The sequence below is a fragment of the Oncorhynchus kisutch genome, linkage group LG4 (assembly GCF_002021735.2).
Source record: "Oncorhynchus kisutch isolate 150728-3 linkage group LG4, Okis_V2, whole genome shotgun sequence".
NCBI lineage: Eukaryota > Metazoa > Chordata > Actinopteri > Salmoniformes > Salmonidae > Oncorhynchus > Oncorhynchus kisutch.
In genome coordinates, this window is record NC_034177.2 from 59,509,952 (window position 1) to 59,537,826 (window position 27,875).

General features: G+C 43.0%; 1 protein-coding gene across 1 annotated transcript; it reads left to right on the plus strand.

The window, feature by feature from the left end:
- The first annotated feature begins 1,167 nt into the window (after positions 1–1,167).
- On the plus strand, positions 1,168–27,875 carry LOC109888744 (Kv channel-interacting protein 2-like). Its single transcript, XM_031821720.1, has 8 exons — positions 1,168–1,294; positions 13,429–13,553; positions 21,241–21,310; positions 21,723–21,793; positions 22,329–22,436; positions 25,409–25,513; positions 25,649–25,711; positions 26,172–27,875. Exons 1-8 carry the CDS (start codon positions 1,168–1,170, stop codon positions 26,217–26,219), a joined length of 717 nt encoding a protein of 238 aa, XP_031677580.1. The 3' UTR covers positions 26,220–27,875.

Below are 27,875 nucleotides of genomic sequence, written 5' to 3' on the forward strand. Positions count from 1 at the left end.
TATTACTGCATCTGTGTATCAGGTGCCGAGCTAAACAACCTGAGGCCTGGCATCTTACTGGCGCAAAGACATGATACACCTGGAGTCAGATTTCACTCAATGACACACACTACAGCTCACTGGGACATACAGGCCTGCAAGTGTGTATGTGTGTTTGTGTAGGTGAAAGGGAAGCACCCATAGTAAAGAGAGCCACATCCGTGAGTTTGCCCACTGCTGCCAGCGTCACGCCAGTCCCAAATGCATGTCGGTCTCTCTCCTCACTCCCCCATTCCACCCCTTTCCTCACAGACTCAAGTGATCTCTCTGCTTTCCTTCCCTTCCTCTCCTCTCCCGAGTCTGCTAATCCTGTCTCTTCTCTCCTCCCTCTTCCCCTCTCCTCCTTCTTCTGTCCTCCCTCTCTCCCCTTCTCCCAGCTCTCCTCCTTCTTTCATCCTTCTCTCCTAGCTCTTTCTTACCTCTATCCAAACTCATGCCACTTACCCAATTACACACTAGGAGGGACTGAGCAGGAGGGGATGGAGAGAGGAAGGGAAGGAAGGGAAACAAACAGAATGACAGAAAGAAACGGTTATAGGTAGACGAATAGGAGTGAGAGTAAAATAATAAACCTTAGATATACCTTAGAACTACAGTGGACTATAATCACCTCTCGACTCTGGTTAATGGCGTTGGAGTGTTCGTCTAACTTTTAACAATTGTTATCTGGACTTACGGACGATTGATGATAGTTGACGAGGCTGGCTGACAGGTCCAATCGGAGGGCGGCTGAGTTACGGAGAACCTTCTCTGTGCCCTCTGAGGCATCAAGGCTTTGACTAACAACCACCTGTGAGCTGTTCTTGACAGGGCAGCTACTACGGACAGTCAACTCTATACTGTCAATACTCCCTACCACAGACAGGAGAGAGGGGATAGAGGGAGTTTGTCTCAACATCGTCGTCACTTCTGACCTTAGTGGACGTGCCATGACTTTTTACTGGCAGATAGTGGGAGACTGAACAAGAGAGAGAGAACAGGTAGACAGAGTGATATAAATGCGACTGGGGGACCGGAGGGGTTCTGAGCTAAGGGGGGCTCTCTTGGATTGACACGGATAGACAGAAAGAACGAGAGAAAGATAGAGGGAAAGGAGAGATCTCTCCATCTCTGGGACAGTGTGTCAAGATGCAGTTGATGTTTTTCCGTGAGGTGTGGGAGATGGAGGGGTTGCAGACAGTGGGGATACTCCTGGTGGTCTGTAGCTCCCTCAAACTGATGCACTTCCTGGGGCTCATCGATTTCTCCTCCGGAGGTAAGATACAGGGGGCTGAGGGCTGGGTATGAAACATGGGACAGATATAGTTAAAGGACAGGAAGGGTGGGGGGGGGTTAGGGACAGGGATAGGGGTAGGGGTAGGAGAAGAGGCAAGGTTATGGGCTGGGTACAGAGGGGCTTGAGGTTAGGGAGAGGGTTAGGGTGTGGGAGAGATGTCTATGTATGGCAAGAAGACTCAATCCTTTATCTGTCTGATAAATGGTGGACTTTAATGGCTGTAATTCAGGTCATTGGGTGTCAAATCGAGCGTGCGTACATTTTTCGCTACACTTTCCAAATGTCGACTAAACAAAATACGCTAGACAAGGTGGGATCTTTTTGTATCTGGAAAATTAATTATGTGAGAAATATTGATGGAAATGCTTTTATGTGCAAATATTGATATATTAATCATCCTATTGAAGTAAACGACATGTTGTGTAGTCCTCCCACTATGACTCGTCAGGAAAGCATGCAGTTTATTAGGCTACAGATGAAATCAATTATGAGGAACTTCACAGGGTGGTGAAAGTGCAAGGTGATGAGTTTGACGCTCCTTTCCAATAACTATCGTGGGTCTTATGTCATAAGACATGATAATCGATGAATGGCTGAAGTTTGACAACAAAAAATAATTTCGCTCTTTTGTCAATAATAATAATCTCTTCATATATAAACTATACGTGTGCTCTTAGCCAACAGTGAGAAGATAGCGCTGTTGGCTAGAGCGCACTTTCCAATATCAGAGTGGGCACACTCACTATACAACCCACATTTTTTTATGAGAAAACAATCAGTAGAGTTGAAAACGCGATGAAACCCCATTTAACTGTTGTTTTTTTTCACGCACAGCCTTTTATCTGCCACGAGTCAGTTTGATAGAAACACATCTCTGGTGGGAAAATGTGTTTTTTTTATGCAGATTTTAGAACATTTGCATGAAAATATGTCACCAATTGGATGACCTAGCTTGTGTCTACATCTATTTTCCCTCTCTCACTCTTCTCTGTGCCTAATGAGCTGTCTATGGTTTATATTACTAATGGACAGATTCCTAGATGGTTAGTTGGCCATGGATTACAGCCGTTTGAGGGTAATAGTAGACACGTTTTTCCAAAACATGGTTTGTGTATAGGTGCCCTCGAGGGAACACAAGGAGCTAGCCGAAACGACACAAAACAATTGCTTTCTGGACATTCGTTAATTTGAGATGTTAAGGTTAATTTCATCAATTGCTTGTCCTTGTAATTGAAATGTATACTACCGTTCAAAAAACTAACCCATCTCCTTGTTTTTGAAAGAAAAGCACATTTGTTTTGTCTACTAAAAATAACATCAAATTGATCAGAAATCCAGTGTAGACATTGTTAATGTTGTAAATGACTATTGTAGCTGGAAACGGCAGATTTTTTTATGGAATATCTACATAGGCGTGCAGAGGCCCATTATCAGCAACCATCACCCAAATATTCAATTTTATTTGGAATGGCAAGCCAGACAAAATTAAATGGTCCTATTTATGCAAGGAATATGAATTCGTTAGGCAAAAACTTAAGGACTCAGTCAAACAAATGTTATACTTAAATCCAAACTGGTTCTTTAGCAGATTAGTAAGAATGTCTCATCATCATGTTTAAGAATGGCCATCTTCCCTTTATTCAGATTAAAACTTGTGACTTTTGGTTAATTGAAAATGAAATAATCTCCAAAATATTGCTATTTTTAAAACAAGCTGTTTTAAAAGTTGGGTGCAATTTTTGTTTAATCCACCAGAAAAGACAGAAAAATAATACAACAAATAATGTGGTTAAACTCAAATATACTATTTAAAAATGAATTATTACTTAAAAATCATACAATGTGATTTTCTGTATTTTTGTTTTAGATTCAGTCTCTCACAGTTGAAGTGTACCTATGACAAAAAAATTACAGACCTTTGTAATTAGTAAAACCTTCAAAATCGGCAGAGTATCAAATAATTGTTCAAAAAAGTATTTAGTCAGCCACCAATTGTGCAAGTTCTCCCACTTAAAAAGATGAGAGAGGCCTGTAATTTTCATCATAGGTACACTTCAACTATGACAGACAAAATTAGAAAAACAAATCCAGAAAATCACATTGTAAAAAAAATCACACTCTCACAGACCTGTAACTTCTTCTTTAAGAGGCTCCTCTGTCCTCCACTTCTTACCTGTATTAATGGCACCTGTTTGAACTTGTTATCAGTATAAAAGACACCTGTCCACAACCTCAAACAGTCACACTCCAAACTCCACTATGGCCAAGACCAAAGAGCTGTCAAAGGACACCAGAAACAAAATTGTAGACCTGCACCAGGCTGGGAAGACTGAATCTGCAACAGGTAAGCAGCTTGGTTTGAAGAAATCAACTGTGGGAGCAATTATTAGGAAATGGAAGACATACAAGACCACTGATAATCTCCTTCGATCTGGGGCTCCACGCAAGATCTCACCCCGTGGGGTCAAAATGATCACAAGAACGGTAAGCAAAAATCCCAGAACCACACGGGGGGACCTAGTGAATGACCTGCAGAGAGCTGGGACCAAAGTAACAAAGCCTACCATCAGTAACACACTACGCCGCCAGGGACTCAAATCCTGCAGTGCCAGACGTGTCCCCCTGCTTAAGCCAGTACATGTCCAGGCCCGTCTGAAGTTTGCTAGAGAGCATTTGGATGATCCAGAAGATTGGGAGAATGTCATATGGTCAGATGAAACCAAAATAGAACTTTTTGGTAAAAACTCAACTCGTCGTGTTTGGAGGACAAAGAATGCTGAGTTGCATCCAAAGAACACCATACCTACTGTGAAGCATGGGGGTGGAAACATCATACTTTGGGGCTGTTTTTCTGCAAAGGGACCAGGACGACTGATCCGTGTAAAGGAAAGAATGAATGGGGCCATGTATCGTGAGATTTTGAGTGGAAACCTCCTTCCATCAGCAAGGGCATTGAAGATGAAACGTGGCTGGGTCTTTCAGCATGACAATGATCCCAAACACACCGCCCGGGCAACGAAGGAGTGGCTTCGTAAGAAGCATTTCAAGGTCCTGGAGTGGCCTAGCCAGTCTCCAGATCTCAACCCCATAGAAAATCTTTGGAGGGAGTTGAAAGTCCGTGTTGCCCAGCAACAGCCCCAAAACATCACTGCTCTAGAGGAGATCTGCATGGAGGAATGGGCCAAAATACCAGCAACAGTGTGTGAAAACCTTGTGAAGACTTACAGAAAACTTTGACCTCTGTCATTTCCAACAAAGGGTATATACCAAAGTATTGAGATAAACTTTTGTTATTGACCAAATACTTATTTTCCAACATAATTTGCAAATAAAATCATTAAAAATCCTACAATGTGATTTTCTGGATTTTTTTCCTAATTTTGTCTGTCATAGTTGAAGTGTACCTATGATGAAAATTACAGGCCTCTGTCATCTTTTTAAGTGGGAGAACTTGCACAATTGGTGGCTGACTAAATACTTTTTTGACCCACTGTATATGTATACGTACAACCATCCCAGCACACTTAAAAATATATGGTAAATAGAAATCTAACTGGATGGTCTTCAGAAATAGATGGGAGTAGGATAGGAGTAAAAACAAACAAAAGATAACCATAGTTAAGTAGATTGTGTCCAAAACATGTATATAGTATGTATAAGCTAGAAGTAGAAGCCTAAGTGTTGTTGTTCATTCGTTTACTCCAATTAGGGGAGGGGTGGTAGGGTCAGTGGAAAATAATAAAGGTGTGTGTGTTTAAGGTCACCGTTATGAAAACTTAGGACACTAAAGAGGCCTTTCTACTGACTACTGACTCTCTTTCTACTGACACCAAAAGAAAGATGCCCAGGGTCCCTGCTCATCTGCGTGAACGTGCCTTAGGCATACTGCAAGGAGGCATGAGGACTGCAGATGTGGACAGGGCAATAAATTGCTATGTCCGTACTGTGAGACGCCTAAGACAGCGCAGGGAGACAGGACGAACAGCTGTTCGTCCTCGCAGTGGCAGACCACGTGTAACAACACCTGCACAGGATCGGTACATCGAATATCACACCTGCGGGACAGCAGGTACAGGATGGCAACAACAACTGCCCGAGTTACACCAGGAATGCAAAATCCCTCCATCAGTGCTCAGAATATATGCATTAGGCTGAGAGAGGCTGGACTGGGGCTTGTAGGCCTGTTGTAAGGCAGGTCATCATTGGCATCAACGTCGCCTATGGATGCAAACCCACCGTCGCTGGACCAGACAGGACTGGCAAAAAAGTGCTCTTCACTGACGAATTGCAATTTTGTCTCACCAGGGGTGATGGTCAGATTCGCATTTATAGTCGAAGGATGAGCGTTACATCGAGGCCTGTACTCTGGAGCGCGATCGATTTGGAGGTGCAGGGTCCATCATGGTCTGGGGCAGTGTGTCACAGCATCATCGGACTGAGCTTGTTGTCATTGCAGGCAATCTCAACGCTGTGCGTTACAGGGAAGACACCCTCCTCCCTTATGTGGTACCCTTCCTGCAGGCTCATCCTGACATGACCCTCCAGCATGACAATGCCACCAGCCATACTGTTTGTTCTGTGTGTGATTTCCTGCAAGACAGGAATGTCAGGGTTCTGCCATGGCCAGCGAAGAGCCCAGATCTCAATCCCATTGAGCAGGTCTGGGACCTGTTGGATCGGAGGGTGAGGCTTGGGCCATTCCCCCCAGAAATGTTTTGGAACTTCTAGGTCCCCCCCCCCCCTTTGTTCAGGGACACATTTTTCCATTTCTGTTAGTCATATGACTGTGGAACTAGTTTAGTTTATGTCTCAGTTGTTGAATCTTGTTATGTTCATACAAATATTTACACATGTTAAGTTTGCTGAAAATAAACGCAGTTGACAGTAAGAGGACGTTACTTTTTTTGCTGAGTTTCTGTATATTTATTTCATATGTATGTGTACGTATTGTAGCGGTTTCAGGGGTTGTGTGGTGGGTGGAAGGACGGTATGTGCCTGAAAGGTTTCTTTGTTTTCTGGCTGCCAGGATCACGGAAAGCAATGAGAAGTATTCCCCAGAGGTAGGACCATGGACAGCTCATGGGGAACCTTCTAGACTGCAGCAGAACAACCACACCTGTCTCCAGTTGTAATCAGAGGCAAACTGCAGACAGGTGAAACCAATCAGGGCCTCTACTTAACCGCGCCCTGGATTTCCTTCCTTTGTCTTTTCTTTGACCCCGGTAGGTGAAGGAGTAATAGCTTATTGGGGAGACAGAGCGTACAGTGGAGAATGAGGTTTACCGGAAGATAGGGACTGATGATTTTAAACAAGGATTTTACCCCCAAAGACCAAGATTGGAGGACCTTCCACTGATGAGTTTGTTTTGAGTTTGGTATATCAGGAACGCTGCCAAAACCTGATAATAATAAACCGGTTTAACCCTTTACTTGGACTGGTGGTGTGTGTTTGTATGCGTAAACCCTGTCTTACAAAGGTCCCGAAACCGCCACATTGGTGGAGAATGTGAGCAGGCTGTGAGGATACACACACACGCAGCCATAAAAAAATAGTGGGTGGAGGGTGGTTTTAAGGAGAGACAACCATGGAAGATCTGTTGAAGCAATTAGCCACTTCCAATAACATGCAACAAAAAGCCAATCGGCAGCAAGCGGAAACGAAACGCCTCTTATTGGAGGAACAAATGAAGTGTCAACTGCAGGTTAATATGGACATACAAAAGTTAACTGCTGAAATCACTGCGGTGAACATTGCTCAACAGACCATTGTGGCCAGTCGATATCTGCAGAAAATGACACCAAATGTTGATGTTGAGGCTTTCCTAAAGATATTTGAGTGCACGGCAGAACGAGAGGCATGGCCACAGATAAAATTTCAGGAATACTGGCTCTAGTCCTTTGTGGGGATGCACATCAGGCAGGGTCTGATCTGGAAGCAACAGAAGCCAATCACTATGACACACTGAAGAAGGAAATATTAGCACAGTTTGGAGTCACCGTTTCTTCACCGTCCAGCGCTTACATACTTGGACGTATCAACCCGAGAAGGCACCCAGTTCACAGATATTTGACCTGGTTCACCTAGCAAAAAAAATGGCTGGAGCCCGCAACCCTCAGTACTGGGGGGCATTGTGGAAAGAATAGTGATTGACCACTACATGGCCTTACCTTACGAGCTAAAGAAGGTTGTCAGCCAGGGCAGTCCCACCACAGCGGACAGAGTGGTGGACCTCAATGAGAGGTGTAGAGCAACTGACAAAATGCTAAAACCCAGTCGTCTGGACAGAACCACCCAGGAAAAGGGAGGCCTCAAAGGAGGAAGCAAGAAATCTCAACTGCAGACTCCCCGGGTTTGGAAAGGAAGAATCCAAAGAGCAGATGGGGAATGTGGGTGCCAGGACCAGGGTTTCCAACCTGAAGCAAAGGTGAGGAATAGAGGGGTTGATACCGACACCTGGGAGTGCTACCGCTGTGGAAAAATAGGACAGATCACATGGCGCTGTCCCAAGAAGGAGGAACCTATGTTGTTCGACATTTCCAATCTACACCACTGCCATATCATTTCAGCCCATGTCCAAGCCCACTGCCACCCACCACACCTCAGTTGGGTACAGGTCCAAGGGAAAGAAGTAGATGCTCTTCTAGACTCCGGGAGCATGGTCTCCCTCATCAGACCATCACTATTATCCCAGCCGCAGAGGACTGCCTCTCCAACCAGGGACATCACCTGTGTTCACGGGGACACCAAAACCTACCCAAACTCAGATGTAGAGATTAACACCACGAGAGTGCAGTTCAGAGTTAACCTAGGATTGATTGAGAGCCTACCATATACCGTGCTACTAGGTCACGACTGTCCATATTTTCAAGAATTGTGGAAAGGACTACAGGACGAAGGAGATGGCGGTGCCAAATAATAGGGCATGCCAGGCGATAATTACATTTTCCAGTGAAAAGAAGAAAAAAAACGCTACCAAAGAACTATCTGACCTATGAAAGGAAAGTTAACAAATTGGTACTTACCTGCCCGACTCTTGCTTCACCGCGCCCTACATTTCCTTTCTTTGTCTTTTCTTTGACCCCGGCAGGTGAAGGAGTAATAGGTTATTTGGGGAGACAGAGCGTATGGTGAAGGTTTACCGGAAGAAAGGAACTAATGATTTTCAACAAGGATTTTACCCCCAAAGACCAAGATTGGAGGACCTTCCACTGGTGACGAAGTGTTTACTCTGTTTGTTTTGAGTTTGGTATATCAGGAACATTGCCTAAATCTGATAATAACAAACCAGCTTAACCCTTCACTTGGACTGGTGGTGTGTTGTTTGTAGGTGGAAACCCTGCCTTACAGAGATCAAAGCAATTGGACCATGAGGGCCCGATTCACACAGTCTCCTCTGAACAATTGATGTTGAGATGTGTCTGTTACTTCAGCTCTGTGAAGCATTTATTTGGGCTGCAATCTGAGATGCAGTTAACTCTAATGAACTTATTCTCTGCAGCAGAGGTAACTCAGTGTCTTCCTTTCCTGTGGCGGTCCTCATGAGAGCCAGTTTCATCATAACGCTTGATGGTTTTGCTAGTGCACTTGAAGAAACTTTCATAGTTCTTGACATTTTTCAGATTGACTGACCTTTGTGTCTTAAAGTAATGATGGACTGTCAGTTCTCTTTGCTTATTTGGGCTGTTCTTGCCATAATATGGGCTTAGTTCTATTTGGTAAAAGACCATCTTCTGTATACTGTAAATTCCACAAATTCACTTTTAACATGGCACGCCTGTTAATTGAAATGCATTCCAGGTGACTACCTCATGAAGCTGGTTGAGAGAATGCCAAGCGTGTGCAAAACTGTCATCAAGGAAAAGGGTAGCGAATTTAAAGAATCTCAAATATAAAATAAAAACGTTTGGTTACTAAATGATTCCATATGTGTTATAGTTTTGCTGTCTTTACTATTATTCTACAATGTAAAAAAAAAGCATGGTAAAATAAAGATAAAACATTAAATGAGTATTAGGTGTGTCCGAACGTTTGACTGGTACAGTATGTACAGTGTATATATATATATTTTTTTTTATATATGGGCGATTGGAAATGATGCAGACAATTACGTTGATTGAAGCTTCAATCTATCTGCAATGTTAAAGCTGATCTCCCCTCAAAAAAAGTTTTGATTAAAATCAAACTTATCTAGGGAATAATGTCACCCTGTGTGTGTGTGTGTGTGTGTGTGTGTGTGTGTGTGTGTGTGTGTGTGTGTGTGTGTGTGTGTGTGTGTGTGTGTGTGTGTGTGTGTGTGTGTGTGTGTGTGCGTGCGCGTGTGTGTGAGTGCATGCATTTTGGCTAGGGATAGAGCAGTGTGTGATTGACTCAGCCCTGGTGGCCATAATGGCTTTGATGTCCCTGCGTGGGCCAGATCAAACACACACACACTCCATCCCGTCTCCCAAGGCTACTCTCTGTGTGTGTGTGTGGGTGGGTGTGTGTCAGTACATTTTGCTCCAATCTCTAACCTCGTACTGCCTATTTTGGCAGCATACCTGTAGGGGGTGGGACAGAAAGCTCATGGGGAAGAAAGGGAGTGACACGGTCAGCAGATCAACAGCTTGTCCTTAGTACATAATAGGGATTGTGTCAACCTGTTTGTGTGTGCGCATGCGTGTGTTCATTCAGAGGTGTGTTAATGTATTGGTATATAGTTACAGGACATACAATACTGGTCTGTATCATGGCCTTCATCCCTCCAACTTCTGGAGATCTACTAGAAGTAGTGAAGTTGCTGTTACTTCGGAGATGCAGGTGCTCTCTTCTTCTCTCTGCCTTAACCTTTAGAACACACAGGGATACAGTATGACTTCGCTCTGACAGTACCAGGTCTGATTCTTACTGAGTGTGTCTTCGAATTGCACTGTGATTATTCTTGGTTCCAACTTGGGTTGTATTTGTGATGTTTGTGTGGTCAGTGGGTTGAGGGTGAGTAGTAACATGAGCTGATTTCTGGTGGATGAGTTCTGATGAATGAGTTCTGATGAATTCATTCTGTTGGATGACTTCTGAAGGATGAGTCCTGGAGTTCTGATGGATGACTTTGGAGTTCTGGTGGACAAGTTCTGATGGATGAGTTCTAGGTGTTGAATTCTGATCTGTTCAAATGTGAGGACTGGTTGGGTTTGAGTCGTTTGATCAAGGTCCTGCTGAATGTTGATCTAACACAGATGTTTTCAAAGTGTGAGGCGCGCCTCACCAGGGGGTTACTAGTTACTGTAATGGATTACATTTAGAAAGTAACCTACCCAACCTGTGAATGTTGTAATTGATGTTCCACATTTAAATTACACAAGATATTAACCTCATTAACAGTTAAACATTTATTTTGGGGGTTATTTAATTAGTTTTATGTGTCAAACCTCAAAATCAGACACAAACAAACACACGTCATAGAATTACGCCCACCTCTCCATTCTTCTGTATGAAATTTCACAAACTCCAAACATTTTGCTGTGCATGTTGGGATACCACTTTTCTCTGGAGCCTGCAGCCTTGCTGGCTTGGTCGAATAGGCTATTGGAGGTTCTAATTAGCCCCTACACCCTTGATCATTTGTACGCCCTCAGATTTTGGACACGCAGATATGGCGGGGGTGCGCGTGAACGTGCAAATGTAGGGCCGAGGGGAAGGGACTGGTTTGGGATTCAGCATAACTGCATTCGGTTCTCTAACAATGAATAAATATTAGACCTGTTTCTAGTTACAATCGCGGGGAAAACACACCTTTTAAAGCAGTTTGGTGGCTCCATTTAAAATGAGGGGTATTCCAGCTTTCCAGTGCTACCACATTTATTTCCCAATTCCTAAAATTGCTTGCATGGCATCATTAAAAATATGCATACAACCAGAATTGCTCTTAAAGGGGCAACAGCGTTTTAAAAGGGCAATGACATACTTTGTGAAATAAACAACAACAAAACGTTTTTAGACTGAATTAACTGTATATTTTAGAAGCACTTTTATTGATTTAAAGTATGTTGCATGTTCATTAAGTTGTATCCCAAAAAATATAAAATAAAAGTTGTTTTCTAACAGTTTCATTGCAACTATATATTTTAAAACAAAATGTAATATATATACATGTATATAATGGAAATTATTGTCTTGATGTTCCCTGAAGGGAGGCCACTGTCTCAGACTTTGAAAACGCCTGGAGTAGAGAGTTGGGCTTGAGCTCAACAGGCTAACCATATGGCTTTTCTCTAGGAGGCATTATGTCTATCAAAAACTATTGTACTGGTAGTCTAGGAATTGCCTAGAAATGGCGTTGCATTGATTCCTATAAATCTTTGAAAAGGTCACGTAAATGTGGATTTTTAACTCATAAGAACCCTTTTGCCCTTTCTCTTTTTGCCATTGACTTCCTTCAGTTTCCTGTAGTCCATTCAGACTGAAGATAATTATGGCTTCATACTGAGTGTTAATTATTTCTTTGTGTTTGCCAATGACTCACCCGTAGAGGTCTGTGTATGGTGATGTAAGCTATCAGCTGAAATGGACGCACACGCCCGTCCTAGAAAAGCCAGGTCAGCAAACCGAACCGTTGCCCTTACTATGGGAGACTGCTGTGCATGCTTTAATGAGTTGCATGTTGCTTATGCTGTGTGTGCGTGTGTGTGCGCATGTGTGTGTGCGTGCGTGTGTGTGCGCGCGCATGCGTGAGTGTGTGTGTGCGTGTGTGTGTGTGTGCATGGTTGTGGGTGTGCATGTCAGGCCTGCGTCTGTGAGTTTTTCTTTCTTTGTGTGTCTATGTGTGCTCTATGTCTAACCTCTGCTATGGTTGGTGATTACAGGTAACACTCCCACCATCAAAAGTAAAAAGACTATAAAGCAGAGGTTCCTCAAGCTGCTACCCTGCTGCACGCCTTCTGTTGCCGCCTCAGTCAGTCAATGCAAGTGACTCTTCAGTCTTCACTCTCCCAACACACACATACACACATGGTCCCGCAAATGCACACACATGCAATCTTACTCTTACACACACGTGCGCGCGCACGCACAAACGCACGCACGCACACACACAAACACACACACATGGCACACACACACACATGGCACACACACATGGCACACACACACACACATGGCACACACACGGCACACACATGTGCATGCTTCCACACAGACACAGACACATACACACACACACCTTCTCTCTCTCTCTCTCTTTCTCTCTCACACACACACACACACTGTATACAATATATCTGGATATATCTCAGTATTATTGAACTGTGTGTTCTGGAGGTATTTTACAGTATTTTTGTCTGGTATGGTGAGTGACTGATGTATGTCTAGAGGTGAGAAGTGAGATGCGGACAGACAGTCAGCCCTGCTTTGCATCTTGGGATAAGAGGAGAGGAGGAGTGAGGCATGATTGTCTTCAGCTGACTGTGTGTGTAATAAGGTTGGAAGAGAGGGATGAGTGGAGAGAGATGGATGGGGAGGGAGAGATGGAGTGTGAGGACCATATTATCATATTGCCTGAAGATCTGAGGGCTTTTGTCATTTCACTGATGTTTAGATGGTTTACCACTACTTTCACTGAAAGTTCTCATCAATGAGCACATCGGGTTACTAAATGAACTTCTCCATAGACATTCAGGAATCTCACAGTGTGATGTTGATATGTTTTTGTTTTCTATTGACGACTTGACGACTACCTGTCTTTCTTTGTGCACTTCAGTTTTGGGGAATTGCAATACAATGTAAATGTAGCGATTTATCATCTAACGGTATGGTTTAGTAAAGCTAGTTCATAATTAACATTGATTTAGTTGGCTGTGTTTTTACCATTATAATTACTAGTACCAATTAAAAGGTGTGCCAGGCTGGCACCTGTAGGAGTAGCCTATAGCAGTGGATGCTGGTGGGAGGAGCAATAACTGTACGGCTCATTGTAATGGCTGGAATGGAATTAATGGAACGATATGAAACGTATGGAAACCACATTTGACTCTGTTCCACTGATTCCACTCCAGCCAATACAATAAACCTGCCCTCTTATAGCTCCTCCCACCAGCCTCCACTGACCTAGGTATATCTAACAGTCCTCTCTGTCCCACAGACAGCGTAGAGGATGACTTTGAGTTGTCCACTGTGTGCCATCGACCAGAGGGGCTGGACAAACTACAGGAGCAGACCAAGTTCAACAAGAAGGAACTACAAGTTCTCTACAGGGGCTTCAAGAACGTGAGTTTGGGGGTGCGTGGAAGAGAGGGGATGGGGATCTGGGAAGGCTAGAGACCTGGGGCTGAGGGTTGGGAAAATTGCACCTCCGTAAATCAGTCGAGTCACGCTGTAAAATATATATACACTGCTCAAAAAAATAAAGGGAACACTAAAATAACACATCCTAGATCTGAATGAATGAAATATTCTTATTTAATACTGTTTTCTTTACATAGTTGAATGTGCTGATAACAGAATCACACAAAATAATTATCAATGGAAATCAAATTTATCAACCCATGGAGGTCTGGAAGTGGAAAACCACACTACAGGCTGATCCAGCTTTGATGTAATGTCCTTAAAACATGTCAAAATGAGGCTCAGTAGTGTGTGTGGCCTCCACGTGCCTGTATGACCTCCCTACAACGCCTGGGCATGCTCCTGATGAGGTGGCGGATGGTCTCCTGAGGGATCTCCTCCCAGACCTGGACTAAAGCATCCGCCAACTCATGGACAGTCTGTGGTGCAACGTGGCATTGGTGGATGGAGCGATACATGATGTCCCAGATGTGCTCAATTGGATTCAGGTCTGGGAAATGGGCGGGACAGTCCATAGCATCAATGCCTTCCTCTTGCAAGAACTGCAAGACGATGCAAATCTCAAATTGCACTTCTCTGCTTAAATGCACACAAACATGACAGCAGTATATTCACATGACACATGATCAGCAAACTGGTGGTACAAAATAGCCTAACTGGTGTAATTTAACACCAATTAACCCAAATGAAATTAGCACAGCCACATGAGATCTAGCATTGTCTTGCATTAGGAGGAACCCAGGGCCAACCGCACCAGCATATGGTCTCACAAGGGGTCTGAGGGTCTCATCTCGGTACCTAATGGCAGTCAGGCTACCTCTGGCGAGCACATGGAGGGCTGTGCGGCCCCCCAAAGAAATGCCACCCCACACCATGACTGACCCACCGCCAAACCGGTCATGCTGGAGGATGTTGCAGGCAGCAGAACGTTCTCCACGGTGTCTCCAGACTCTGTCACGTCTGTCACATGTGCTCAGTGTGAACCTGCTTTCATCTGTGAAGAGCACAGGGCACCAGTGGCGAATTTGCCAATCTTGGTGTTCTCTGGCAAATGCCAAACGTCCTGCACGGTGTTGGGCTGTAAGCACAACCCCCACCTGTGGACGTCGGGCCGTCATACCACCCTCATGGAGTCTGTTTCTGACCATTTGAGCAGACACATGCAAATTTTGGCCTGCTGGAGGTCATTTTGCAGGGCTCTGGCAGTGTTCCTCCTGCTCCTCCTTGCACAGCGGTCCAGCTGCTGGGTTGTTGCCCTCCTACGGCCTCCTCCACGTCTCCTGATGTACTGGCCTGTCTCCTGGTAGCACTTCCATGCTCTGGACACTACGCTGACAGACACAGCAAACCTTCTTGCCACATCTCGCATTGATGTGCCATCCTGGATGAGCTGCACTATCTGAACCACTTGTGTGGGTTGTAGACTCCGTCTCATGCTACCACTAGAGTGAAAGCACCGCCAGCATTCAAAAGTGACCAAAACATCAGCCAGGAAGCATAGGAACTGAGAAGTGGTCTGTGGTCCCCACCTGCAGAACCACTCCTTTATTGGAGGTGTCATGCTAAATGCCTATTGTCTATTCCATTTGCACAACAGCATGTGAAATTTATTGTCAATCAGTGTTGCTTCCTAAGTGGACAGTTTGATGAGTGTGATTGACTTGGAGTTACATTGTGTTGTTTAAGTGTTCCCTTTATTTTTTTGAGCAGTGTATATTTTTAATTCAGTCGGGATCTCAACTTACTGTTCAGCTTTAGATTAGTAGAATACAGAAGGTGCAATTTTGAACTTGGTTATATCAGTTATCTTATTGTTACAGTATATGTGACCGACCGGCTCGATTCGGTCTTATGTAGCAAAATTCAAAATTATGTTTTTTACATTGGATAAAAGTTGAAACTCAGAGTTAGAAAAGTGTATATCATACACTACAGTTGCAGAACAATGGGAAAGTAATTCTGCTTTGAAAGTTGATCAACTTGGAACCCCACTTTAGAGAAAATGGCCCTTGAATATTTTGGTACACCTACTGGAGAGCTCTTTTTTTTGTCTACACCCATTCAGCATCGATCACACCCTCTTAAGCCTTTAGCCCCACCCATCTCTTTAAAGATTCACGTGAGACCATGTTCAAAATAGAGTGAGTACAGTAGTGTACTAAACAACCGACGATGGTTGGTAGACATGTCAGTAGACAGTTGTGGCAGTGACATCATGAGCATTCTATTGTCGTCTCACGTCAACCTTTTCGTTGTCATTATGAAAAGTATAAATGCAAAACCTACAGGTTGCATGACATCAGCAAACTGGTGGTACAAAATAGCCTAACTGGTGTAATTTAACACCAATTAACCCAAATGAAATTAGCACACGTCAATCTAGCAAACCAGCAACTAAAATCAACTTTTTGGTTCGTCTAGCTTGTTAGCTAGCTAGCTAACATTAAGTTAGCTGGCTAGCCAGTTCAAATGACCATATCATATAGCTGACAACATCTTAACTTTAGCTAATTTGTGTTCATTATTATATGAAAATGAATTACAAGTTAATGGCATGCTAGTTACAGAAAATAGCTTACAGTTGTGAGTGTGATGAAAAGAAGCAGGGCATTCTACTGGATAATTTTATAACTTGGACACTATCTCGTTGGCCTAACATTATCTCCTAATTTAACTTTGGTGCAGAATCAAATCAAATCAAATCAAATTGATTTATATAGCCCTTCGTACATCAGCTGATATCTCAAAGTGCTGTACAGAAACCCAGCCTAAAACCCCAAACAACAAGCAATGCAGGTGTAGAAGCACGGTGGCTAGGAAAAACTCCCTAGAAAGGCCAAAACCTAGGAAGAAACCTAGAGAGGAACCAGGCTATGTGGGGTGGCCAGTCCTCTTCTGGCTGTGCCGGGTGGAGATTATAACAGAACATGGCCAAGATGTTCAAATGTTCATAAATGACCAGCATGGTCGTATAATAATAAGGCAGAACAGTTGAAACTGGAGCAGCAGCACAGTCAGATGGACTGGGGACAGCAAGGAGTCATCATGTCAGGTAGTCCTGGGGCATGGTCCTAGGGCTCAGGTCCTCCGAGAGAGAGAAGGAGAGAATTAGAGAACGCACACTTAGATTCACATAGGACACCGAATAGGACAGGAGAAGTACTCCAGATATAACAAACTGACCCTAGCCCCCCGACACATAAACTACTGCAGCATAAATACTGGAGGCTGAGACTTGTTCTTCACATTACTGTCTCCCGTAAACATACACTATATCAAATACAATCGTTATTTGTCACATGCACAGGATACAGAAGGTGTAAACAGTACAGTGAAATGGTTACCTACATAACATGTTTTTTTTGTTAAGCGTGTAGCTAAACAATGAACCATTATCCCAACTCATAACGTTAACACCCTGCATAAATCTGTAAGTAACTAACCAACTAGTTTCAATGTTAGCTTGCTAGCTAACATTAGGCTGTAACTTGCAATGAAAATGACTTCATGATTGAATTAGAAATGTATAATATCTGAATGTAGCTAGCTAGATTCTCTTACACATATACATGGATGAACGATTATCCTTTTCTGTCACGGATGCCATGGTTGCCCTTAGTTTGAAAATGTAGTCCGGAGGCAGGTGTTTTATATCAAATCTAGAGTCGGCTTTCTATTCCGCAACAAAGAATCCTTCACTCACGCCGCCAAACTTACCCTAGTAAAACTGACTATCCTACCGATCTTCGACTTCGGCGATGTCATCTATAAAATAATAAGCACCTTATACCACCCACCACTGCGACCTGTATGCTCTAGTCGGCTGGCCCTCGCAACATATTCGTCGCCAGACCCACTGGCTCCAGGTCATCTACAAGTCCATGCTAGGTAAAGCTCCACCTTATCTCAGTTCACTGGTCACGATGGCAACACCCACCCGTAGCACGCGCTCCAGCAGGTGTATCTCACTGATCATCCCTAAAGCCAACACCTCATTTGGCCGCCATTCGTTCCAGTTCTCTGCTGCCTGTGACTGGAACGAATTGCAAAAATCGCTGAAGTTGGAGACTTTTATCTCCCTCACCAACTTCAAACATCTGCTATCTGAGCCGCTAACCGATCGCTGCAGCTGTACATAGTCTATCGGTAAATAGCCCACCCATTTTTACCTACCTCATCCCCATACTGTTTTTATTTATTTACTTTTCTGCTCTTTTGCACACCAAAATCTCTACCTGTACATGACCATCTGATCATTTATCACTCCAGTGTTAATCTGCAAAATTGTAATTATTCACCTACCTCCTCATGCCTTTTGCACACAATGTATATAGACTCTCTTTTTTTCTACTGTGTTGTCTGTTCACACTGCTATGCTTTATCTTGGCCAGGTCGCAGTTGCAAATGAGAACTTGTTCTCAACTAGCCTACCTGGTTAAATAAAGGTGAAATAAAAAATATAAAAAATAATTTTAAAAAACAACAGCCTTCAGTGTTCTCTTTCCGACTCCCTCTGCATATTTGCAATCAAACACCAGCATTTTCTCCATCTCCTTAGCTATCATACTCTGCTTCCACTGGAAATTCCACTGAGACCTTTATGATGTCTTTAAAAAGCCTGCATTGGAACGGATTACCTACACATACAGAGCAGCTCATGTTATAGACAGAAGCAGCTACATGGCAAATCAATCCGAACTCATCTCTCGGCATGTCCATCCCATCCAATATCTCAGCCAATCATGGCAAGTGGGAAGGTTCCTGACTTTTTCCTTGGCTAAACCAACTAGGCTCGTAATTGAACAATGTTATTCGTATTTACAGATGTAATACACATTTTTTAGGCACATGAAAGTTCACATGTTCTAGAAAGCATTTCTGCCAAAAAAATGCACTTTGATAAAAAATAAATCCCTATGTTCAAATGCCTCGCCTGTGAAGGAGTGACGTGTGACATACGCCTAGTTTCCTGAATCGAGACACATATGCCACTTGCTGACAGTCACTCATTTAGCCCATGTTAATTAAAATGGTTTAGATTGGTAAATTAGTCTAGCCAGCTATCTAACCTTGTAGTAATCATGGCCAAATAAAACCTATCCAAAGCAAAAACCGTAGACAGATGGTAGCATTCGCGCCAAACTGAAAGTGTGAATCATTGCATTTAACCACGGCAAGGTGACTTGGAATATGGTTTAATACAAACAGTACAGTTATGCCCCCCATAAGGAAATCAAACAGGCAAAATGTCAGTACAGAGACAAAGTGGAGTCGCAATTCAACGGCTAACAAGCAGGACCTTTGTGGCAGGGACTTCAGACAATCCAGACAAAAGACAAAACATCGCAAACACCGACGTCTTGCTCCCGGATAAGCTAAACACCTTCTTTGCCCACTTTGAGGATAACACAGCACCACCAACAAGGGCCTGTGGGCTCTCGTTCTCGTGAGTAATCATTTAACCCTTGCAAGGCTGCCAACCCAGATGGCTCCCTAGCCTTGTCCTCAGAGCATGCGCAGAACAGCTTACTGGAGTATTTACAGACATATTCAATCTCTCCCTATCCCAGTCTTCTGTCCACACTTGCTTCAATATGTACACCATTGTTCCTACCCAAGAAAGCAAAGGTAACTGAACTAAATTACTATCACCCTGGATCACTCACTTCTGTCATCATGAAGTGCTTTGAGAGGCTAGCTACCGATCATTTTACCTCCATCTTACCTGGCACCCTAGACCCACTGCAATGCAATTTGCATACCGCCTCTATAGATCCACGGATGATGCAATCGCCATTGCATTGCACACTGCCCTATCTCATCTGGACAAGAGGAATACCTACGTAAGAACACTGTTCATACATCTCAGACCATCTCACACCATAGTACCCTCCAGGCTCATCATTGAGCTTGGTTCCCTGGGTCTGAACCCAGCCCTGTGCAACTGGGTCCTGGACTTCCTGATGGTCCACCTCCAAGTGGTGAAGGTTGGAAATAACACCTCCACTAGGCTGGTCCACAAGGGTGAGTGCTCAGCCCCCTCCTGTACTGCCTGTTCACCTATGACTGCGAGGCCATGCACTCCTCCAACTCAATCATCAAGTTTGCAGATGACACGACAGTGGTAGGCCTGATTACCAACAATGACTAGACAGCCTACAGGGAGGAGCTGAGGGCCCTGGCAGAGTGGTGCCAGTAAAAATAACCTCTCTCTCAACTTCAACAAAACGATGAAGCAGAGGAAGCACGCCCCCATCCACATTGACTGGGCCGCAGTTGAGAAGGTGTAAAGATTCAAGTTCCTCGACGTACACATCACTGACAAACTGGAATTGTTCACCCACACAGAGAGTGTGGTGGAGAAGGTGCTATAGCACCTTGTTCAACCTTAGGAGGCCCGATGAATGTTGGTTTGCCCCAAAGACCCTAACAAACTTTTTCAGATGCACCATTGAGAGCACCCTGTCTGGCTGTAACACCGCCTGGTACGGCAACTGCACCGTCCGCAACCGCAGGGTTCTCCAGAGGGTGGTGAGGTCTGTCCAACGGATCACCGGGGGCACACTGCCTGCCCTCCATTGTATCTACAGCTCCAGATGGCACAGGGAGGCCAAAAAAGACCACCCGAGTCATGGCCTGTTCACCCAGCTATCATCCAGAAGGCGATGTCAGTACAGGTGCATCAAAGCTGTGACCGAGAGACTGAAAAACAGTTTTTATCTCAAGGCCATCATACTGTTAAATAGCCATAACTAGCCAGCCTCCACCCAGCACCCTGCCATGAACTTAGTCACTGTCGCTAGCCGGCTATCACCTGGTTACTCAACCCTGTACCTTAGATGCTGCTGCCCTATGTACATACACATGAACTCACTGGTCAGTTTAATAATGTTTACATACTGTTTTTCTTATTTAATATGTATAATACTGTATTCTAGTCAAGGCCATCCTATTCAACTATTGCTGTACATATATATATATATATATATATATATACAGTGTATGTAAATAATGTATTTATGTTTTTGTTTATTATAAATTAGCAAACATTTCTTAAAACTTGTTTACACTTTGTCATTATGGGGTATTGTGTGTAGATTGATGAGAAAATATACTAATTGAATAAGGCTGTAACCTAACAAAATGTGGGAATAGTAAAGGGGTCTGAATACTTTCTGAAGGCACTATATATATATACTCCGGACTCCTACATTGCTTGTCGTAATGTTTCTATTTGTATTAATTCCATTATTTTACACTTAGATTTGTGTGTATTGTTGTGTATTGTTTGATATTATTGCACTGTTGGAACTAGGAACACAAGCATTTCGTTACACCCGCACTAACATCTGATAAATATGTGAATTGCGACCAATACAATTTGATTTGATTTGACCTCCAGGGGGCCCCCATTGATTTCTTGTCACTCTCACTCAGATATCATATTAACCTGTCATAAGTCATGACAAAATGTGTAGAATTACATGAAATTTGCTTTAAAACTGCAAATATTATTCCCTCTTTCAAGAACGTATAATAGTAAAAGTATATGGATGGCAGAAGACTTGCCTTCTGACTGATCCTGTTCTTTCTGTGCTGTTGTTGGTAGGAGTGTCCGAGTGGAGTGGTGAATGAGGAGTCCTTTAAAACCATCTACTCCACATTCTTCCCCCAGGGAGGTGAGTCAATGACCGTTAAACCTTTGACCCCTGACCAATAACCCTAAACCCAAACTAAGTATTTTAAAGATCTGTTACTCCCCAAGGTAACTGAGACATTTAACAAGAGTAACAACATTTAAAACCAGTGATATTTGTATTGATGTGATGTCCCATTTTTTAACCATTATGTCTGTACTACTTACAGTAGGGCACTTACAGTACAAGGCCTTGTTTGAAATGATATTTAGGTTGAAGATGTATCTAACTACTTGTTACAGAATGAAAGTGTGTTGTCTGAAATTACATTTATGTGCTAACAACGTATTTGACCAGGTTTTGTTACAAATATATTTACCCACTTGGAATTTTTTGTATATTGTTGTCTCAGATACATTTCAATGACATATTCTGTACGTCTCTATCCGTTCAGATTCGGGTGCGTATGCACATTTCTTGTTTGAGGCCTTTGACACTAACAAGAATGGATCGGTTAGTTTCGAGGTAAGATTATTTTTTACGTTTGTCTACTTCCTAAGGCAGTGAGGAAAAACTCTCTCAGTCTGCTGAATATGTATACAAATAGAATAAATGCCTTTCTGCTCCTCTCAACACATACAGACACACACACACATACACATGCGACCTAACGGTCGAAACATTGTTGATGGACACACTGGGGGAAAATAGTGTATTGCAGTGAGCCACACCATCTTCTTTGCTGATGCTATGCCCAGGGGATGGGCGACACATGTTACTTCTGTTCTCAGAACCGATTAAAAATGTTCAGTTTTACCGGTCAGGAAGCGCATGGCTTCGTTCCCACAACCGATTTGAAACCGAAAACATATGTTCCCGCAACTTCCAAGGAACCAAATGTGCTTGTAGTGGTGGGAAAAAAAGGTGTGTAAGTGTCGAATGCTGGTGAGTATGATGGGTGGTGAAGAATGTTTACAAAAATGTTAAATCTCTCTCTGTCTCTTTCTCTCTCTCTTTCTCTCCCTCTCAATATCTTTGGCTTTCACTCTTTTTTTCTCAGGACTTTGTGTTTGGTCTGTCTATCATTCTGAGAGGAACGATAAACGACCGGCTAAACTGGGCCTTCAACCTGTACGACCTGAACAAAGACGGCTGCATCACCAAAGAGGTAACACACACGGCTGCACACAAACACAGATGCACACACACACACACACCCACACACATATACCATACTTGAAAATACAGAGTATCAACAACATTACTGGCCTGAATGACCGCTTGAAAAGAATGAAGCTTTTGTTTAAAAAAATCTGCACCAAATCATCCATTCTGTTTGCAACAAGGCCATTAAGTAATACTGCAAGACAACACGGCAAAGAAATACACTTTTTGGCCTAAATGGTTTAAGTCAAATCCTCTGCATTTTCAAGTTTTGTGGTGGCAGCATCATATTATGGGTATGCTTGTCACTGGCAGGGACTGGGGAGTTTGTCAGGATCAAAATTAAAAAATGAATGGAGCAAAGCCCAGCTACAAAGTTAGAGGAAAAAACGTCTCAGTCTTCTGGAAACCTAACCCTGGGATAGAATTTTATTTTTCAGCAGGACAATTAAAAAACGTTTTTAAAAAAGACACACTAGAATGGCTTTCCAAGAGGTGCTGAGTGTTCCTGAGTGGTCCAGTCTCAGCCCAGACTTACATTTCCATGAATATCAGAGACAACGTTTGAATATTGCTGTTCATCAATGATTCCCAAACCAAAGTTATTGAGCTTGAGCAATTTTGACAAAAACAATGTCTATACAATGGGGCAAAAAAGTATTTAGTCAGCCACCAAATGTGCAAGTTCTCCCACTTAAAAAGATGAGAGAGGCCTGTAATTTTCATCATAGGTACACTTCAACTATGACAGACAAAATGAGGGAAAAAAATGATTTTTAATGAATTTATTTGCAAATTATGGTGGAAAATAAGTATTTGGTCACCTACAAACAAGCAAGATTTCTGGCTCTCACAGACCTGTAACTTCTTCTTTAAGAGGCTCCTCTGTCCTCCACTTGTTACCTGTATTAATGGCACCTGTTTGAACTTGTTATCAGTATAAAAGACACCTGTCCACAACCTCAAACAGTCACACTCCAAACTCCACAAAGAATGAATGGGGCCATGTATCGTGAGATTTTGAGTGAAAAACTCCTTCCATCAGCAAGGGCATTGAAGATTAAACGTGGCTGGGTCCTTCAGCATGACAATGATCACAAACACACCACCCGGGCAACGAAGGAGTGGCTTCGTAAGAAGTATTTCAAGGTCCTGAAGTGACCGAGCCAGTCTCCAGATCTCAACCCCATAGAATTCTTTGGAGGGAGTTGAACGTCCATGTTGCCCAGCAACAGCCCCAAAACATCACTGCTCTAGAGGAGATCTGCATGGAGGAATGGGCCAAAATACCAGCAACAGTGTGTGAAAACCTTGTGAAGACTTACAGAAAACGTTTGACCTCTGTCATTGCCAACAAAGGGTATATAACAAAGTATTGAGATAAACTTTTGTTATTGACTAAATACTTATTTTCCACTATAATTTGCAAATAAATTCATAAAAAGTCCTACAATGTGATTTTCTGGATTTTTTTTCTCATTTTGTCTGTCATAGTTGAAGTGTACCTATGATGAAAATTACAGGCCTCTCTCATCTTTTTAAGTGGAAGAACTTGCACAATTGGTGGCTGACTAAATACTTTTTTGCCCCACTGTATGTTACCCTAAGAGTTGTACCAAGATAGTAGAATCTTATTCAAATGGCTGCCAATGGTGCTTCCACTAAGTATTAACTCTGTGGTGTCAAGACATCTACCATTTCTTCTTTTTAATTATTTTCATAAATGTTCGATAATGAACATTTACTTAAAAAATGTTGTGTAGGTTGTGTAGATCCGTAGAAATTTTAAGGCAGTAAAATGTGAAGATTGTGCAAGGGGTGTGTAGACTGTACCTCTCCATTCTGAAATCAGAGTCTCCTCTTCTAAGTTCTGAGCTCTCTATCCATGTTATAAATCTAAAGTCTATTCTAAAGTTGATAGTTCTCAAGTTGACCCTCAATCTCAGATTGGAGAGTGGTTGACTGATCTTGTGCTGTGACATTACCCAGCTTCCACATAATGTTCTGAGAACCTTGTGTTTTTTAGAGCTTGGTGAGAGTGTGGTTGTCCTATGGTTATTTTGCATACAACCTTCCCACAACTTTCTGGGAATGGTGCAGGATAGTTGCTTTGATTTTGGAACATTCTCAGCACATTTAAGGAACTTCACAAAAAACACATTATGTTCTTGGTATTTCATTATCATTAACAGGACAATTCCTAAAAGTTCAATCATGATTACATTTCATTTACATTTTTGGAATGTTCTGGAATGTTCTCCAACTGGTTTGGTATTGGGAACGTTCTCAAATAATACAGATAACATTAAGAAACAACATTCTGATGTGGCAATTTCAGTACTTCAGCATAGCATTTCCTACAGGTTTTCTAATGGTTCTGTTAAAAGTCATGTTCTTAAATTGCCCCGAGAACGTTAAGAAAGCGTTCCATAAAAACACAAGAAACCTTTCGTAACATTCAGAGAACATTCCAAGGGTGTTATTTAACAACATACATTACGTTCTCAGAACATGAAGAAAACTTAACATAAAAAGCACAAGAAAACTTGAGTAATATTCAGAGAATGTTTTTAAAAAACATATATCTCAGCATCAACAAAACGCTCTGTAGCCTCCTATCTTGTTAAGTGTGTTCAGGTGTTTCCTTTGAAATGGAGTCTGTTTGAATAGACTAAAATAAACAGCTTTGTATGCGTAAAACAATCATGGCATGCCAGCTCCATCTGGGTGGTGCAGTGGACTAATTCCATGGACAGAGAATCAGAAGATAATAGATTCAAATCCCACTGATTCCATGTCAAAATAAAGGTATTTCATGAATAATGCCAAAGAAAATAGATTTGCATACATTCCCCCAACTTCCAAGGAACCAAATGCTAGCTGGGTATACCCTGTGTCATCTCTCTCTCTCTCTCTCTCTCTCTCTCTCTCTCTCTCTCTCTCTCTCTCTCTCTCTCTCTTTCTGTCTCTCTGTAGGAGATGATGGATATAATGAAGTCTATCTATGATATGATGGGGAAGTACACATACCCCTGTATGCAGGACGAGGCACCCAGGGAACACGTGGAGAGCTTTTTCCAGGTCAACATTAAATTTCTGTTCGTCAAACCCAATACTTTAGAGCGAGCCCTTGAGCAAGGTACTCAAACCGCAAACTGCTCCAGGGGCACTGAACGACATTTGTCCCCCTTTCCCTGCCCTTTCTCTCCCTTCTAGAAAATGGATCGTAATAATGATGGTGTGGTCACTATTGATGAGTTCATCGAGTCATGCCAAAAGGTAGGTTGTGTGTGTGTAGTGTGTGAAAGTTCTTGTTTGTAAGACAGGTTCCATTTGTGTAAATGACCACTGAGTCCTCAGATCTCACTAAGGTTAATTAGGGCATTCCCCAAGGTTTGGTTTTAGGACCGTTACTGCTTGCACATTTTATATTCCCTTTTCACCCATTTTCCAACATTGTTTTGGGTTGTGAGCCATTTAAAATGCACTTTAAATAAATTCTGATAGAGAGAGAGAGAGTGAGCAGAGAGGAAACTGTCTGAGCCGACTCCTCTGAGTTTCACCTTTACTGTCGTCTCTATCTTAGGGAGTCTGACTCCCTTGAAAAAGAAAGCTGAAACAAAGAGGTATTAATTGTGCCTCGAGAAACTTGCTACCCCTGTTGTCTCTCTATGCTTAACATTTCTATCTCTCTCCTTTTCACTCTCTACCCCCCCCCCCCCCCCCTCTCTCTCTTCAGGATGAGAACATCATGCAGTCCATGCAGCTGTTCGACAACGTCATCTAGGAGCCTCTGACATAGGAAAGTGGCTGGAGGACAGGGGAGGTGTGTGTGTGTGAGTGTGCACCACAGGAGGTTGGTGGCACCTTAACTGGGCAGGAATGGCTTGTGGTGATGGTTGTAGAGGAATAAGTGGAATGGTATCAAATACATCCAACACATGGTTTCCATGTGTTTGATGCCATTACTTTTGCTCCTTAGCGGCCATTATTATGAGCCGTCCTCCCCTCAGCAGCCTCCACTGGCATGCGCGTGTATTTGTATGTGTGTGTGTGTGTGTGTGTGTGTGTGTGTGTGTGTGTGTGTGTGTGTGTGTGTGTGTGTGTGTGTGTGTGTGTGTGTGTGTGTGTGTGCGCATGTGTGTGCATGTGTGTGTGTGTGTATTTCTCTCTGCCCTCACTCCAAGCCAAAAGGGGGTGCCTCCTCTTATCCAGCCCTTCATCTCTCCCAGAGACATAGAGAAGAGAGGGGCTGGTGATCCACACCCACATCAAGGACCGGTTCAGGAGTGAGCAACGTTACAGAACATTCAGATAGAAATGTGTTGTGTAGAACAAATATGATTGCCTGTCCTGTGTAATAGGGAGTCAATCGTGTCAGCTCTATTCGTTACGTCTATATGCAACTTTTGGAGTGCTTTGTCTGGTTGAAAACACCCCTGGTTCGTTAACTATTGTATTATTTTAACACTCCTGTTTCTGACACAGCTGCTGTAGCATGCTGCCTGGCCTCAATGTAGGATAAAGTCCCCCATACTCACTGACCAATTGTCCGTTTTGCATGTCCCCGCCTAATGGTTAAGGTTAGGGTCGGGGGTGGCTAATCCTAGATCTGTGGTTAGAGGCAACTTCTACCAGAGCAGCTGGACCCCTGACACCTCTGTCATTAAAACTAAGGTAACTACCGCCACTTAGTGGACAAAAGGAGACTTGGAAAAGGGACAATGGAACTGAAGGGACTGAGGATCTGAAGGATGAGACTTCTTGCGAACAGAAGACAGAGACAGAGTTGTTTTTAATAAGGGACTGATTTGAATATCGCAATAATGATGTCACTAATAATAACTTGTACATATATACAGAAATACTCCAAAGCCTGTCTGCCTGTCTGCTGTTGCTAAAGTCATCCACAGGTGCCTCGCTCCGTGTGTGTGTGTGCGCGTCCGTGTGCGTACTTGTCATTCCTGTCTCTGGTAGGAAACCATTCAAATTTCAACTCCATATGAGGCCTCCTTTGTACTAACACTAACGTATGCTGACTGTTGTACCTCTTCCAATTACCCTGCGGTCAAGAACTACTAGAGAGTCTAATGTGGGGCTGAATTGATGAACATGCTACTTCGACCCTCTAGGCTTCAGTAGACTCCTTAGCGTATTTACAGGTGACTAGCTGATGCAGTGAAGCATGGGAATAGGAGTTGAAACGGAAATGTCTGGCTTATCAAATACTGTAATGCGTCATATTATGCCTATCTTTCATTATACTGATCATGCAACTGAAACGGGAAGCATTTCTGTTTAGATCGACCATGAAAGAGCAGCAACATGTCGAGGACAATTCTACCTGATACAGTATCCAAGTTAGGCTTCTTGTTTCATGTCTACGTACACAAAGTCAGGCGTGGGTGTTGTCGTGTGTGTGCGTGTGCGTGTTTGTGTGTGC

Bases quoted from the DNA above. Each gene is read 5' to 3' on its own strand.
- LOC109888744 (XM_031821720.1), top strand. From the start codon at position 1,168: ATGCAGTTGATGTTTTTCCGTGAGGTGTGGGAGATGGAGGGGTTGCAG. The intron at 21,794-22,328 runs GTAAGATTATTT...TTTTTTTCTCAG, and splicing joins ATGGATCGGTTAGTTTCGAG to GACTTTGTGTTTGGTCTGTC. The intron at 22,437-25,408 runs GTAACACACACG...GTCTCTCTGTAG, and splicing joins ACGGCTGCATCACCAAAGAG to GAGATGATGGATATAATGAA.